This window comes from Nipponia nippon, unplaced genomic scaffold, assembly GCF_047370975.1.
Source record: "Nipponia nippon isolate SJK-2023a ecotype South Korea unplaced genomic scaffold, ASM4737097v1 scaffold_3, whole genome shotgun sequence".
Lineage (NCBI taxonomy): Eukaryota > Metazoa > Chordata > Aves > Pelecaniformes > Threskiornithidae > Nipponia > Nipponia nippon.
In genome coordinates this window covers 89,891,245-89,907,497 of record NW_028262347.1, presented here as the reverse complement: position 1 = coordinate 89,907,497, position 16,253 = coordinate 89,891,245, and the positions used below count along the sequence as shown (strand labels likewise).

The 16,253-nt window shown below is 58.6% G+C and overlaps 2 protein-coding genes across 2 annotated transcripts in view; one reads left to right on the top strand and one right to left on the bottom strand.

Annotated features, from left to right (window-relative positions):
* The first annotated feature begins 318 nt into the window (after window positions 1-318).
* Window positions 319-8,329, top strand: LOC104013547 (prosaposin). The gene is made up of 14 exons (XM_087766313.1): window positions 319-417; window positions 3,784-3,908; window positions 4,260-4,337; window positions 4,428-4,553; window positions 4,761-4,955; window positions 5,249-5,392; window positions 5,550-5,606; window positions 5,982-6,089; window positions 6,286-6,372; window positions 6,464-6,647; window positions 6,740-6,909; window positions 6,990-7,070; window positions 7,236-7,343; window positions 7,432-8,329. The coding sequence occupies exons 1-14, from the start codon at window positions 357-359 to the stop codon at window positions 7,465-7,467; spliced, it is 1,560 nt and encodes a 519-aa protein (XP_087622439.1). The 5' UTR covers window positions 319-356; the 3' UTR covers window positions 7,468-8,329.
* A 778-nt stretch (window positions 8,330-9,107) lies between these two features.
* Window positions 9,108-16,253, bottom strand: part of CDH23 (cadherin related 23) — a 216,835-nt gene continuing 209,689 nt past the window's right edge. Inside the window, exons 54-69 of the mRNA XM_087764332.1 lie at window positions 15,746-15,957; window positions 15,017-15,211; window positions 14,589-14,699; window positions 14,274-14,403; window positions 13,841-14,104; window positions 13,555-13,716; window positions 13,182-13,438; window positions 12,831-12,928; window positions 12,627-12,747; window positions 12,383-12,462; window positions 12,022-12,062; window positions 11,645-11,705; window positions 11,086-11,215; window positions 10,881-11,003; window positions 10,591-10,704; window positions 9,108-9,698 (exon numbers count right to left, since the gene is read on the bottom strand). Of these exons, the coding sequence (XP_087620458.1) occupies window positions 9,372-9,698; window positions 10,591-10,704; window positions 10,881-11,003; window positions 11,086-11,215; window positions 11,645-11,705; window positions 12,022-12,062; window positions 12,383-12,462; window positions 12,627-12,747; window positions 12,831-12,928; window positions 13,182-13,438; window positions 13,555-13,716; window positions 13,841-14,104; window positions 14,274-14,403; window positions 14,589-14,699; window positions 15,017-15,211; window positions 15,746-15,957 (2,426 nt within the window). The 3' untranslated portion in view covers window positions 9,108-9,371. The remainder of the gene's footprint in view (window positions 9,699-10,590; window positions 10,705-10,880; window positions 11,004-11,085; window positions 11,216-11,644; window positions 11,706-12,021; window positions 12,063-12,382; window positions 12,463-12,626; window positions 12,748-12,830; window positions 12,929-13,181; window positions 13,439-13,554; window positions 13,717-13,840; window positions 14,105-14,273; window positions 14,404-14,588; window positions 14,700-15,016; window positions 15,212-15,745; window positions 15,958-16,253) is intronic.

Here is a 16,253-nt window from a genome sequence, read left to right as displayed (position 1 = left end):
GAACTTTTTTGTAAGGGATGATGCTCTTTTCGGTGAAGAGCACAGAGAAGGGCTCTGTCGCGTGGCACGAGGACAGCGTTCCCCGGCCGTGCCCACCCTTTGCAGTGGCGAGGTTAGCGCTGAGCAGCAGGTTCTGGGCTGCTTTTGACTTCCCGGGAATACCTGCCTAGCTCTGGTCCCTCCCTCCACTTGCAGGCTCTGGTGATGATTTTATAATCAAGGCGTAAGGAGAGGGGTGTGGTAATTGCCCCGCGTAGGTGTGGGTTCTTGCTACTTCTTCCAACCCATCCAAGATTCCTCAGTCTGGGAGCAGCACAGGAGAGGAACCAGCCACTGAGGAATATCTCGGGAACAGCATGGAGAGCAAATGGAGTGGCTGGGTGCTGATCCTTTCTGTGTGCCTGGGCTCCTACCAAGGTAAGGCCAGGCCTGGGGGTAGGACTCGAGGAGAGCCCAGAAAACCCCTCTGAACCCCAAAACTATTCCCAGCTATAGTGTTTAAACTCCATAGGGTGTTTCCTTGTCCCGCCGTGGTTTTGGAGTTACACCAGAGGAGAGCTGGGGCAGGCGGCACCACTGCCTTCTTTACCTCTTGCCTGCCTGGATGTGAGCCTTGCGACTTCTGCCCTTAAAGATGATCTCGGGGCAAAAAGTGTTTTGCTCCCTCCCTCCTCCGGACGGCAGGGATTGGGATGGAGCTGGTGTTTTGCTTGGGGTGTGGAAGGAGTGAGGCCAGCTGATGGGGGGGGTCTCAGTAGTGATGGGGGAGAGGGCTGCTTTTGTCTGCTGCCCTTGGCATTGGGACCTGGTGGCCTACGTGGCATTTGGGGGAAACTGCTTTGTTGGCCTTGCACATGGGAGTGATGGTGCTGCCCCTTTCCTTAGGGACCTCTTGAGAGGTGCAGGAGGCAGGAAACCTCTTCCCCCATGGCTTGCTGAGCTCCGAGTGGGGTGCTGCAGCCCTGAGCACCTTTGGAGACCTCTCATCACCAGGGCTGTGGGTGTCTGTGAGCAAACCCTACCTGTGGATGAGCTTGCACTGCTGTCCCCTAGGTCTCCCCCTGATAAGAGTGAGAAAGTGATACCTGGCTTGTCCCCTGCCCATCCCCAGGAAACAAGTTGGGAAGAGCCTCTTTCCCACCCCGGGTCCTTGCTTGAGGGGAAATCACTTATTCCAGGGGAAATTTCCCTGGGGAAGCCACAGATCCCTGCTGTTGTAGGCAAAACCCCCTCCCCTTTCAGAGGGAAGAACCCCTTTTGCACCCTAATTACCCCAGGCTCAGAACGTCAAGCTCAGCTGACGTGACCTGCCCAGGCACCAGCTTTGCGGTGGAGGAGTCGTGACTGCGCACGCTTGGCCCGGCGGTGTGTGGGGGGACACGCCGAGGTGCTCCAGCCAGCAACAGGCAGAGCAGGAAAGTTCACCCACGCTCGGCACGTCCGTCCTTCGGCAACGCCTCCCCTGGAAGCCGGCGGCTTGCGGCTGCTCTTGCGGCAGTGGCTTGGCTGCACGGCATGGTGTGGCTGGGGCGGCTGCAGGACCAGGGGGCTGCTGCACACTTTCAAGAAGGATTTTGATGCTGGGAAGAGCGTATTTATCATTTTTGCTGTAACAGGGGTGTGTGCCCAGCTGGGAACTGGGGCGTTGGGGCCCACGCCGCCACCCCCAGGGTTTACGTCACAACCTGCTCACCAGGCTCTGCCGGCTTGGCCGGCACGCTCCGGGGCTCCATGTAATGCTAGCACAGCCCTGCTAGATCTGGAGCTCGGTGCTGGATCCCTCCTGAGCGAAGCCCACCCCACTCTGGGGGCCTGGCAGCTGGGGATGGGGCAGCACCGGCTGGCCTGGGGCTGCTGTGGCAGCGTGGGAACACTCCTGCCTCGCCCCCAGCTCTGTGCCGGGGCTTTGCAGAAAACAGCATCATCTGATGTCCTGCTGCCTGGGTGCCCGTCAGCACCAGGCAGCTCCGGCATGGCTTTGAAATGTGGAGGGGAGCTCACGGGGCACCGGTTGCTCCGGTTGCTTGCCCTGTGGTGATGCTTTCCACCCGGGGAAGCTCCCTCTGCTCTCAGCAGATGGGCGTTATTATTGTTATTAATTATTTTTCTGGCCCAGCACTTGTGGCCTGAGTTTCAGCTTGAGCAGAGCAAGGAGTAAGCATCGAGCTGAGAGCCACAGTGAGCCAGAAAAGTGCAGGTCCAAACCACTGGTGTCCTTTAGACCAGAGAAATTCCCCCATGCCATTGCCGGCAGCATCCTTATGCTGCTGGTCTGGTCTCCAGCATGGAGCTGCAAGAGATGCTTGTGTCTGTGGGTCAGGCAGGACCAGCTCAGAAACAAGCTGTTTTGTTGCCTCCTCTCTTCCTTTTTTTTGGTGCTGCCCCTTAACGCTTCCACTGACTTGCCACTCCTGTTCGCCCTGATGCTAGTGCCAGGGTTAGAAAAAGAAATGTATATCTCTCAGCTGATGCGGTGACGGTGACATTGCACTGCTGGAGAGGTGTGTGGGAAGCTGCGCATGGGAAACCGGGGGGACCCACCCTGCCCCGGGGCTCGCTCCTGCCCCAGTGCTGCCGTCAGCCCCGGGGGTAGGCAGGGCCGAAATGGCACCTGGCACCCTCTGAGCTGTGCCAGCGCTTTTGGGAGCAGGTGGGGCTGGTGGGGGGCTCAGGAGCCCCCTCCCCACAGCCCCCACCCCCAGGGACTTGCCGGGGTGACCCAGGGCATCTTGAGCCGGTGCCCCAACGCGTCCTATGGATAAGCTGAAGGTGTTGCCAGAATCAGGCACACAGGAAAAGCAGCTTTTGGGGAGAAACCTGCTAAGGGCAGGGTGGGTGGAAGGAGCAGTTTCTGCCTTTGCCTTTATTCCTGCTGTGCAAAATCATATGTCCAGAGCCGCATGGTAAAAGCTGGATGCAAATGCTCTGGGGAGGGTTGTGCTTTGCTTAGAAACACCAGCTGCAAGAGGGTATGCAGTAGGGTCTGTCCGTCTGTCTGTCCGTATGCCCCTTGACTTTCTGGAGCAGCTCCTGGCCAAAGCAGGGCAGCAAAGGGCTTGGGTTGTGCCAGCTGCTTGCTGCCCCCCCAGCCGCATCCTGGGTGGGTGCAGCCCCCGGTGGGATTAAACACTTGCCCCGTCGCAAATTAATCCTGACACGCCAAGGTGGCAATTAAACTGCAGGCATTGCGCCACACTGCCGTGCTGGCCGGGCGGCCGGGACGGGTGATGCCGCCGCTGCTGTGTCGGGGATTTGCAGCCAGGAGAAAATGCTGTCGTTGGGAGGAAATGAAAAAAAACCCACCCAAAATTGGGGTTGCTCAATCATTGCCGGGAGCTGCGGTGTGGCTAACCGGCTGCTGCACGGGACTGAGCATTGGCACCCCTGGTTTGCTCATTTTGCAAGATTTACTGCTGTTTTTATAAGCAGCTGCCTCCCCAGTGTGTTGAAGGGTGCCACGAGGCTGAGGATGATCCCCCAAATTCGCTTTGCTTTTGATGCTGGCCCAAAGCTGCTGCGACATCCCATTGGAAAAGCTGGCAGCACGCAGTGGCCCAGCAAAGCCGGCCTTTGCTGGGCTTAAAAAATCATTTCTAAAACCCAACAACCCTGCCACCATTGCGAAAGCTGATGGTGAATCACGGCAGGAGGGCGAGGAACATCGCCCTCGGCTCGCAGGGCAGGGCTGGGGTCAGGGTGCTGGTGGGTGCTAGGTTGGTGTGGTGCAGGAGCTGGTCTCGGGGTGCCCCGGGGGCTGACAGTCTCCTCTCCCCCTCCCTGCAGCCGCAGCCAGCCCCCTTCACGAGTGTGGTGAGCGGCCAGAGGACTGGTGCCGCGATGTGGCAACGGCGGCCAAGTGCGGGGCGCTGGAGCTCTGTCGGATCACTGTCTGGGACCAGGCCCTGGGGGTAACCACACTGGGAGCGGGGGGATGCGGGGTGATGGAGGGATGCACACATCCTGCCCCAAAACGTGAGGCTGGGGGGAGAATCCCAGCCTGGCCACTCTGATGCTGGGCACCCAGAGGAGCATCCACTGATGCTCTCAAGCAGCAACATGTAAGCCAGCAAGGCTGCCTAACTGGGGGGCTCACAGAGGACTGGGAGTCTACAGGGTGAGTGGCAAAAATGAGTGGGTACCCCAGGATATTTCCAAGTGCCCCTTGGTGGGTCGTTTTTTTGGTGGAGGGGTGGGATTTGGGGGAGCAAGCAGAGGGGTCTGAGTGCCATGGCAGCATCCCGACGTGTCCCCTCTCTCAGCAGAAGGGGATCCCGTGTCACCTGTGCCAGATGGCGGTCTCTGTGGTGGGCAAGATCCTGCAGGACAACCGTACCGAGGTGGGTTATGGCCGGGGGAGTGCGGGGCTGGTGTGTCCCTCTCTACACCACAGGGCCAGCCCAGCCCTGAGCTCTCTCTTTGCCACCTAGGAAAAGCTGCGGCTCTTCTTGGATAAGAAATGCCAGTACCTGCCATTCCAGGACTGGTCCGTCAAGTGTAAGAAGATGGTGGACACTGGCATCCTCATCCTTGTCCAGCTGGGCAAGCAAGTGCTGGTAACTGGTGGGGGGAAACCCTCCTTGCGTTTGCGTTTCTCCATGGTTTGTGATGCCTTGGGGGATTGCAGGGCAAGGGAGGCTCTTGGAGCCTGGGACAAGACCTTTGCAAGATGGAGATGGGGATGGAAATGACCCAGGGATGGTGGGAGGAGCGGGGCGTTGGGGCAGATGCAGCCCCAAGCCCCCACCCCTCTGCTCCCACAGTCAGACCCAAAGGTGGTGTGTGGGACCATCAAGCTGTGCCAGTCCTGGGAGAGCCCCACGGGGGCCCTGAAGTTCCAGAAGCCGCCACCAGCCCCCATGGACCCTGCTCAGGACTTCGCCAACCTGGTCTCCCCCTTCATCGCCAACGTGCCCCTCCTGCTCCATCCCCAGGACCCGCCTCACGACGAGGCCCAGGTACTGCGGCACAGGCATCAATGCCATTGATGTGGCTCAAAGGCGAGAATCACCTAAGCATCACCTATTTAACAATAATTAAAAAAAAACCAAACCAAAAAACTGCATTAGGGGTGTCACCGATTTGGGGCTGGGATATTGCAGGACCCAGGGTTGGACCAGAAAGGTGCTGGCCACAAAGCTGCCACAGATTGTTACCGGCATTTAAATCCCAGCCCTGCAAATCCAGGCGTGGGGAGGGTCAGTTTTATTTGGGGGGATACTGATGTGTCCCTGCCCGTGTTGTCCCGCAGCAGATGGAAGAGGTGTGTGGAGACTGCCTGCAGTTGGTGGCGGCTGTGCAGCTGGAGCTGGGGACCGATGCCACCTTCGCCCAAGTGCTGGTGGCCCACGCCGAGCGGGTGTGCGAGGGCCTGGCTCCTGACCTGGCACCCTGGGTAAGGGTGCCAGCATCCTGCTGGGCTCCCCCCACCTCCCCGATGTCACCGTGGCATGGGAGCATCTCTTGTGGCTGCCTGCTTTCAAGCAGTGCCCAGGGGGGCTGGGTGGTGGGGTGTTCCCCGTCGGGCGCTGACACCGTGTCTCCCTGCACAGTGCAAGCGCTATCTGATTGAGTATGCAGACACGGCTGCCCAACTGCTCCGGCACTTGGTAAGCGGGTGAGCGGTTCCCCGGGGCTGCTGGGGGCTGGTGGGCACCAGTGGGATGGCCAAGCAGCACAGACGAGGCGACCTCATCGGCAGAAGTGGGGCCCTGCTCTCGTTTTTTTTAATTAATCCTGCTGCTTTATATTGCTATAAACTTTTAAATATTTTTTTCCCCTCTCTCTCGGCTTGCAACTGCTATAATTCTTTTTTATTTATATTTTTTTCTTGCCATTTTCCGGCCCCTCCACTGGCAGCAGGCTGAGGTAAGTGAGACCCACACCCTGATGGGCTGAAATCGCCCTCCGGGGGGAAGAGGGGGGCGCAGGCTCACCCTCCCAGGGCGTGATGCCCACCTGGTTCAGGACATCTCACTCCCCAGGACCCGATGGAGCTGTGTGGCCACCTGGGACTCTGCTCCTCTGCCTCGGCGGTGCCCCTCCACACGCTGCTCACAGAGAAGGCGATGCAGGTCCTGAGCACGCTGGGGGTAAGCAGGGATCCCCCACTCCGCTGCACTCCTTAAAATCCAAACCCTGGGAAGGGAGAGCCATATTTTGCTTTTTTTCCCTCAAGCATCTAATTTTTCCAAAGTGGGGAATGTCTTTCGTGGGGGTCGATGGCTGGGTGGGATAGGGGCCACTCTGGGGGTGCTCGGCATGCATCCCACCGCCTTGTCTGAACAGGATGGGGAGGGGACCACACCGCTGTGCGAGATGTGCCAGTTCGCTGTGAAGGCGGCTGAGAGCCTCCTGGAGAACAACGTGACGGAGGTGAGCCCCGCCGCTGCGGTCTGGGGATGGAGGGGCCGGGGGAGGGTGGCAAGGGGAGTTTCCCATCCCTCCGCCTGCCTTCTCCTGGCAGGAGCAACTGGTGAACGACATCGAGAAGGTGTGCTACATGTTGCCCCATGGCATCATCGGGCAGTGCAAGGACTTTGTTGACTCCTATGGCAAAGCCGTGGTCATCATGCTGCTGGAGGCCACCGACCCAGCGGCCATCTGCACCATGCTGCACTGCTGCCCCCGGAGTGGGGACGCCCACCGAGGTGAGCCGGGGGGACCCGGGTGGCACCCAGACACCGGGTCACCAGGGAGCAGGATGACGGGGGGGTGCTAACAGCCCCCCCGTGTCCCGCAGAGGCCGCTGCGCTGGAGCAGTTGGCGGTTGGTGTGGGTGCCTTCTGCAACGTCTGCCAGATCGTCATCACCTACTTCGATAACGAGCTGCTGAAGAACGAGACGCTGGCGGAGCTGGGCAATGTGCTGGAGAAGGGCTGCGAGCTGCTGCCCACGCCGCTCACCAGCAAGGTGAGCTGGGCGGGGAGCATCTAGCCCAGCGGGGACCCCCGACCCCCCTGCGCCGGGCTCACCTCCTCTCTCCTTCCCAGTGCGAGGCACTTGTGGTGCAGTATGAGCCGGAGGCCGTGCGGCTCCTCGTGCAGATGATGGACCCCACCTTCATCTGCACCGTAAGTGTCCCCGTGCCATGGGCACGGCACCCGCTCCCTGGGGCAGTCTGGACCGAGATGAGCATTTTCCAGCCAAGCCTGGGGGGGCTGGTAGAGGGGCAGTGGGGTCAAAGGGTGCTCATGTTTTTTTTTTCTCCCCCCCCTCCTTTTTCCTTCACAATGCAGAAAATAAGAGCCTGTGATTCAGCAGAGGAGGATCTCCTGGACTCAGATCCCTGCGCCTGGGGCCCGCACTACTGGTGCAAGAACATGGCCACGGCTGTCGAGTGCCACGTAAGTGTCAGCCACGTCCCCTCCCCTGGGTCGGCAGGGTGCTGGGGGTCCCTGCCTCCCCTGCCATCCCTCCCTGTCTCTCCCGCAGGCCGTTGAGCATTGCCGTCGTCACCTATGGAACTAGGAGCCACCTTCCCGGCCGGACAGACTTGGCCCGCCATTTTGGTTCAGGATCCCAGACCCTCTCCCTTGGGATGCGCCTGCACCCACAGACGGCGATGGCAGGAGCCCACCGGCCTCACCACCCTGGCGGGGGCTGTAGGGAGTCCCAGCCACCTCTGCTGCTTCCTTTTCCACCCCTGGGGCTTGGATTTCCAAATCAGGTTAAGGGACTTGTTAGTATTTTCAGGACTGGGGATTCAGCCTTGATGTCTCTCAGGGCAACTGCAAAATCCCTGTCCCCACCCCTGTCTCCATCCTCACCCATATCCCCATCCTCATCCCCCTCCCCATCCCCATCCCACCCTGAACTGCTTGTAAAGCCCAGATCCTGCAACGTGGATCTGTCCCTGTGGGCTGGGACAGTTTCTGCTGCCCAAATGCCAGCCCCCTGCTCCTGGCCGCTGGCAGCCTCGCACCGCAGGTCTCATTGGCTTTTGGCAAGCCCAGCGCTTTGCTGGTCCCTCTTCAAATTGGGGTGGCTTTTTATTTTATTTTTTTTCTTCCTGGTCACCAGTTAAAGAAACAAAGTGGATTAACTTTACCTGCAATGCCCAGCTTTGCATGACATTTGCAGTACACTAATTTTGTGTCCAGATGATTGCTGGAGATAGCTATATATATTTTAAGTATCCCCTAAACAAAAAAATGAGTGAGTTTGGGGGCAAAGATTTCCTTTCATGTACACATCCCTGCCGGGGGGGTCCAGTGCCAACCCGGGCACGGTGGCGAGGGGCAGCGAGGCGCTGGCTCGTCCCTCCCCACCGCGGGAGGGGAGACACCCACAGTGCCTGGTCCCGAGTGTGCACGGGAGCATCTCACCACAAATAAACTCCTCCCGTGAGCCCAGCTGGTTGTCTCCCTCCTCCTTGTCCTGGGGTGCCAGGGGGGTGGCAAGGTGGGGGGCAAACCTAGGGGAGGTTTAATGCTTTCCCCAAAATCTGGGCTGCAACACCCAGGGTGGCATCTCGTGAAGGTGATGGATGGAGGGGTGAATTAAGGGAAACGGGGGGGGTTTCTCTTCAAAAGGCGGTTTGGGTATGATGAATCTGGTGCGGCACGGCTGGGGAGGAAGGACGACAGACAGGTTACCCAAAGCCATAGACAGTGTATTTCTGAGTCCCGTAACAGACCGTGCCCGAAACTCTCCACAAGGTTACGATTGGAAACAAACCCCAAACGAACAAACCCAAAAGCAAGAGAGAAGGGGAAAGAAAAGGGCATAAAAGACACGCACGAGCACTCCACATCCAGAAGCCCCAATTATTGTCAGTCTCTCTCTTTTTCAACATCGCAACATGTTTTGGTAAAGCCAGCAAAATGGAGAAATGTCTTCGTTTTTTGGTCTTTCCTTGCCGGAAAGGTGACATTAATGCCAAAAGGACTCGGCCTCTCCCTGCGCTGCCCCAGCCCTCCCTGTGCCTGTGGTCAAGGTGTGATGGCTGCTTGTCCCCAGCCTGCGCCTGGGAATGCTGCGGTGGCACATCGTCCGCACCTTTGCTGCGCCTTCACCCCTGTCCAGCCTGGACTCATTGGATTCGTTTAGCCTTTCTTTTTTTTTTTTTTTTTTTTTTTTTTTTTGTAAAAAAAAACCCCTTTTTTTTATAAGAAAAATAAAAAAAATTTAATGCTTTCATGGATAAATGACAGGCGAGTAAAAGCAAACCGGTCCTGAGAGCCCTTTCCCAGGGCCAAGCTCTCCAAGGTTGCCGGAGTGAACCGCACCGGTTGGCCTGGACTCCTTCTGCAGGAGAAGGGGGGCCAAGCACCGGTCTTGGGGTGCTCCTGGCCCCTGCCACGGCCCCCCTGGTCTGTGCTTCGTCCCCGCTGGCCCTGGCTTGCCTAGAGGAGCACCACCACCACCGCTCGTCATAACTCAGTGATCTCCAGCGGGCTCTCCATGATCACCTCCCTCATCTTGTGCAGGGGGGTGGACTTGGCCGACTCGGTGCGGGCGTTGTGGTCGCTGTAGCCCCCGCAGTCAGTGGTCAGAGTCTCCAGTGAGCGACCCAGCACCTTCTGGTCGTCCTCAGGCAGGCTGTTGAGGTCAGAGGCGAGCAGTGTGCCCGTGCTGCCGTGCACCACGTGGATGCCGTCGGGACCTTTCAGCTCCACCGGCTGCTTGTGTCGGAATCGGAGGCTGCCCTGGCCAGGGCTGCGCTCCTCCTCCTCCTCCTCCATCTCCTTCTGGATCAGCTGCAAAAGGTCCATGGAGTGGGGGAATCACCACCATGGCCAGAGCAGATCCTGGCTTCCCCGCCTCTGAACCTCCTGCAATGCCGGAGCCCAGCGGGAGGGACAGGACCCTCCTCTTCTGAAGCAACCTCAGAGCGTGGTGATGAAGATCACCAGCGCGATGATGATCTCCAGCTGGATTGCTTGCTCATCGGGTGGGTGCCTCGGCTCAGGCACCCGGGTTGGGATTTGGGGTTGTATGAAGGCGGTGGGGCAGAAGGCAGACAAGGAAAGGAGTTGAGGGAAGGCTGGATGGGCTGGAGGGGGATAAAGGCAAGGAGGGATGGGGGCAGAAGGGCTGAAAGGTGTCTCCTGTCCCACTGCTCTCCTCCACTCTGTTTGCCCCGTGTTTTGCCCCCCATGAAGAGGGGGAAGCCTGTGGGAGGAGCTGCTTCTCCCCACACTAGTCCTCCTGCACCAAAACCCTCTGTCCCAGCCTTTTTGCCTCAAAAACCTGCTGGGTTGATAAGCTCAGAAGACCAGAGGGGAGGGACGATGTCCCCATGTGCGTGCAGGGACCCACAGCTTCTTAGCCAGCCTTGACAGAGACATGAGGAGGTGATGAACAGAGCCCACCCTGCAAAGAGGGGGGTCCTCACCCAGGGTGGGAGAGACCAAGGGAGATGCTCAGAGGAAACATGGGGGTCATGAGAGCTGGGACACTGTGGGGAACCAGCAGCCTCAGTGGAAAACCAGCATCTGGCTCATTTTGGCCAAGTAGAGAATGGAAGGACCACTGGGTGACAGGGACTGCGGCTGCAGGGAGTGACCACAGCCTGTGGGGCTGGGAAGACACACTGCATCCCAGAGGGCACGGCAAGCATCTCCCCACGCCCATGCACACCCCGTCTACCTCCGAGACCGAGGAGCGGTCCCCCTGACTTGCGGTGGCCTTATGCACCATCCGCTGGGCAAAGAGTTTTTTCAAGCGCATGTAATCATCCAGGACCACCTTCAAGAGAGAGCCCTGGGTGGAGGGGGAGAGACAACGTGTTACCCAACAGAGATGGTTTGGTCAGAGGGAGGCTGGCCTCATCCCAGCATTTTTTGGAGCAACATCACCCTCCGGCACCGCAGCCGTGAACCTGGAAGCTGTAGTGGTAGAAGACCCCTCGGTGGAGGATGCCCGCTCTCATCACTCACCTTAATGGGTCCCTCCCGCATGATCTGCCCCAGCTTGGCAATGTTGTCGTATTCCTGGATGGCTGCCCGCAGGTAGCGGTCATCCTCGGGCTTGGCCGCGGAGGGCTCTCTCCCGAAGGTCCCCTGTGGAAGGAGAGAGAGGCTGAGGAGGCGATGTGGGCATCGGGTGTGGGGAGGAGGTGTCCTGGCAGGAGCCGTGTCTCACGTGGGTGCGGGCAGGGCTGTTCCAGAGATCGGTGATCTCGCTCAGGTTCTCCGGCAGGTCGTCCTCGTGCTCCGCCTGTGCCGCCAGCTCCATGTTCCTGCAGAAGGGGTCCAGCCACACTGGGTTGGCCCTGCCCAGAGGAGAGGAGGAAGCCTCAGCACCAGCAAAGAGCAGCAGCTTCCCTAACCCCATCCAGAGCCTGGATGCTGAGGTTGCACTGTGGAGGCATGAATTCAGCTGCTCTGGATCCAGATGTGTGTCGACACCCTCCCATCATCTCTGCTTACCCCAAGTCTGGCCAGTATTGGCAGACATGGTATCACAGGAGAAGGCACAAGGTCTTTTGGCTTTGAAAGCTCTCAAGGCAAGCACGTGTCTCAGGGCCAGAGCTAAGCCCCCCATGGCATGCCTGGCTGCATCCCTCTGCAGAGCAGAGAGGCATCGCATCTCCACCTCCAGCGCATCCCTGGCTGCAAAACGTAGGCATCCCTCTCTCCGGAGCAGCCTGCGGTCCTGCAAGGTGGCAAACCGGGGAGGGGGAAGGAAGGGAAGAACTCACCCATCAAAGGAGTACTTGTTAGTATTTGGCATGTCCATGATGTCCATGAAGCCTCTGTTCCCTGCAAAAGGCAGGGGTGGGGGTTACAGGGTGGCATGTCAGTGGGCTGAGCAGCAAACCATGGGGCAGAACTTCTTTACTGGGGAGGGAAACTTGGTGACAAAAAAGGCACCGGTGGTGTGAGAAACACACTGGGATGTGGCTGATAACGCGGAGCCTGGATGCTGAGAAAAGCCTCCCACCACTGCACCTCGCTGGGCAGGATCGCTTCTGATTTACACCCCTCTGACATCCCCTGTGTCTCCCCATGTACCCCCTCCATGCTCTTCATGCACCCTGCTGTCTCATGCAGCTGGGAAACCCCAAACACTGCTCACCGGTGGAGCCAGCCACTATGGCTTTCAATTTCCTTTTGTGCCTGTGAAAGAAATACAGTGAATCAGGGAAGAAAATAAAGATGCTTGAAAGGAGAGGGGGAGACAGATTTGCAATGCTGCAGGGGTTAACCCTTCAAGGATGGCGAGTTTGGCAGGGAGAGGTGCTATCAGTATTAAAACTAAATATTTTGGCAGAAGAGGGGCAATTTCTGAACCCAGGCTGAGCCCTGCCGCAGAAGGTGTTGGGAAGCTGATGCTCTCCTTTGCTTGCTGGCACTGCCAGGGCTGGGAGCAGCCATGCGGGACTCCCTGGCCCCTGGGGAGATTGTAGCCAGTGGGGCAGAGCCCGGGCATTACTCACACTGTCCGGTAGTACCAGTTCATGAGGATGAAGAGCATGGCAGCCAGGAAGAGCAGGACAGCCAGTACAATGATCGCCATCTAGGAGAGACAGAGCGGTAGTGGCAACCTCTGACACGGTGGGCACCCACCTGAAATTATTTGGGTGAAACCTCTCTCCAGGCCATGGAGGGTCATGGAGGATGGGAAGGGACATCGCCCCACCTGCGAGCAGCAGCCATCTCCAGCCCCAGCTGGGCTGTTACCTGCAGAGCCGAGAGGTCGTCTGGGGCCCGGGCAGTGATGGCAGGCTGCACGTCCAGCACATTGTAGTTCCTGAAGAGGTTCCTCAGCTGCTCCTTGTTCTCGTCTATCATCTGAATCACCCTGGGAAGAGAAGGGTTGCTTGGGCATCTTGTCATTAATGAGGCTCCCTGAGGCCAGGCTGGGTGATGGGCCAGGTGACGTACCGCTCCACGTCCAGGATGCGGTTGGTCTCCCTGTTCACCACGTGGATCAGCAGCTCTGTCTGCGCGAAGTTCACCCGACCTTTCTTGTCAACATGGAACTGGGGAGAGACAGCAAGCTCTGAAGTGCCAGAGAGGTTTCTCCTCCTGGGGCATCTCCTGAGCGTGCTTGCATGGCAAGAGACCCTCAAGCCTGGCATGGGGTTGGTCTGCATGACCTGGGGTGTGTCTGTCACCTTCAGAGCTCAGGGGTGTTTATGGTTTATACAGACAGGGCACCCTCAAAGGAGAACTCCCAAGCAGCATGTGGAAGGTTACCTGCCCCTCAAAGCAACTGCAAAGGTGGATAGTTACCTGCACGTCATCTGTATTGACGATGGCGCCTGTGATGTTGGAGAGCAGGCTGATGAACTCCTCCTCAAACTGTCTGACTTTGTCGGGGATCTCGTTGATGATAATTTTGACCCGCTGGTCATCCCGCAGGATGTAAATCCCCACAATGGCCGTGTCATTGTGGCCCACCAGATCAGAGGCCATGATGTCCACCACAAAGTAGCCGGGGTTGTAGGCCGTGAAGAGGTCAAAGGTTCGCAGGATCCCATCAAGGGTTCCTAGGGGAAGGATGGTCACAAGCCCAGGATTAGTGACCCCGGCCATGGGGACATCTTTGGCCACAGGGATGTCTCTGGCCATGGCCCCGTGCTCCCGTAGCATGCAGGGTACGCACCAATGCTGAAGATGTTGGCCACCTCCTCGGAGTCGTTGGAGTGCTGCTTGATGTAGCGGATGCCCAAGATGTGGTACAGGACCAGGCTGTTATTGCCCACATCGGCGTCCACTGCGACCACTTTGATCAGCTCTGATCCCACCTTGGCATCGGTGGCAACCCCTTTGAGAGAAAGACAGGACAGGGACCTGGGGCCAGGCTGGCTCTCACTGCCCCTTCATCTGGCTGGATTTTCCCCAGAGCGTCTCTGGCTCCTGGTGCCCCCCCAGCCCCCGGCACCCCTTACCTGCCGTGTACTCTGACTTGGTGAACTGGGGGGACTGGTCGTTGATGTCATCCAGGAAGATTCGCACCTCCTGAAGGGTCAGGTCCCCACTGAGGTCCCAGGGCTGGGCTCTGCCTGCCCGCTGGCTCCGGGGAGGGGACCAGTTCCTCTGGCTGGACGCTTTGACAATGATGGAGTAGTACGGCTCCTTCTCCCGGTCCAGGTCTCGCAAGACCTGCAGCTTGCCTTCTCGGCTCAGCTGGAAGTTGCTCTCCTGGTTCCCAGCTGGGTGCAGAAAGGGGTCCCCAGTTAGATCCCTTTGGGCTCGATATTTCTGAAATGCCACCTCAATCCCACCAGGGCAGAAAGGCAGTGATGGGAGCGATGGAAACCCTTGGCGAGGGGTGTGCAGGAGGAGGCAGAGCCGCTGATCCCCTCCCTGCTCAGCACCCACCTGCTATGAAGTAGTAGACAATGGCATTGGAGCCCTCATCCGCGTCCACCGCCCCGGTGACATTCCCCACCACGGTGCCTGGCCGCGAGTGCTCGGGGACGGAGAGCACCTGGTACTGGGGACTGTCCCTCTGCCAGAGACCCCGAGAAAAGGGAGGGTTATGAGCATTGAGTTGTCTTTAAATAAAAGAAAAAAAAATCCCATCGTGATCCCCACCATGGTGACACCCAGTGGTGCATGCTCCATCACATGTGCTCGCCGGCATCCCCATCCCTGCATCCCCTGTGTCCCATCCCCTCCATCCCGGCCTCTTACAGGGGGCCTGAGGAAGACGGGCTCATTGTCATCAATGTCATCGAGTGCGACCTGGAGGGGCTGCATGGTCTCGTAGGCTGGCTGGCCCTGGTCGCAGGCCACGATGATCAGCTGGGGAGAGAGGCAAAAGGACCGTCCTGGGCAAAGCCATGCGGGCCAGGAGACATCGCTGAGGCAGGGACAGAGAGGACAGCTGGGCGGCGGAGGATTTTGGGGATTTAACAGGGAATTGGGAGTTGGCCCACCAGGATGCAACTCCCTGACAGTACTTGATAACCACCCAGTTCCTGCTAAGGTGTGACATCTTCACGACTGCAGCAGCTGACCCCATCCCCACCACATCACTTGCAACCCGCCAGCCCCGCACGAGACCCTCAGCCTTGAGGAACGTCCTGGCCACCCCATGGGCGCACTGCCGCCTGGCTCACGTTGTACACCGCTTGCTTCTCCCGGTCCAGCCGCATGGCCGTCTGGATCAGCCCGCTGACCGAGTCGATGCTGAAATACTCCCAGTCTTTGTTCCCCGCCCCAGTTTTCAGCAGGTTGTAGAGCACCGCTCCGTTGAGGCCCTCGTCTTTGTCTGTGGCGTAGACCTCGTAGATGTTGGACCGCAGGGGGATCTCCTGCTTGCACACGTGCATCCCCTCAGCCCCGGCATTGCACACGAGCCCCCTGCTCCCCCTGGCCCTCCAAACCCCCTTGTATTGGGGTCAGCAGGCTCCCACTGCCCAAAACCCAACTGGGGGCTGGCAACATGAAGCCATGGTTCCCTTCGGCAGGGTGGCTGCTCCATGCATGCACCAGGGACTGGCTGAGTCAAGCCCAGCTTCCCAGAAAGGAGAAACATCTTAAATGTCAGCATTTCCACCCTTGTTTATAAACAGGCTCGGCACATAGTGACCGGCTGTTTCCTTATTTTGCGTGCTGCCATGGTTTCTGTTCCCCAAAGCTGTCCCAGCACACCCACTTGCATGTATGGAGAGGGGCTGTTGCTGACCTTCCAGCCCTATGACCCAAACCTTCTAGCCACATGTTAAATCAAAGTCTTGTTCCATCCCCAGTGGAGATGGAGATTGGATTTTGCCACTGGTAGGCAGGAGCGCTCCTAGGCATGGTCTCGGCATGATATGACCCCTGCTTCCTCTCAGGGGATTTACCTCCTTGATGTGCAAGATGGTGCCGTTGGGCGGGCGGACAAAGATGGGGCGGTTGTCATTGATGTCGATGACCTCGACGTGGAGCATGGTTGTCCCCCAGAGAGGGGGATGCCCCTTGTCTGTGGCCACCACGGTCAGGTTGAACCTCTCATAGGATTGCAAGCGCCGCTGGGACATGATGAGGCCAGAGTCTTTACTGATCTTGAAAGCCTCTGGGGGCAGAAAAAACACATCTCTGGCTCAGGAAGCTTTGCACCAGACAAGTTACAATTAGAAACCAGTATACCAGCTGAAGCACAGCCCTCACTGGTGGGAGATCAAGGGGTGATGGATCAGAGCTGGCTGCCTGAGGCCAGGGGTGTGCATGGTCTCAGGGTTTTCAGAGCATCCTTGCCCGCTGCTGCATCCCTGCCACTGGGCAGTGCCAAGGGCCCTGCTCCCAGGCCACCCCTGGCTGCATTTCACTCCTGCCCAGGCTGGGACAGGGCAGTGGTCAGAGGAGCCCATG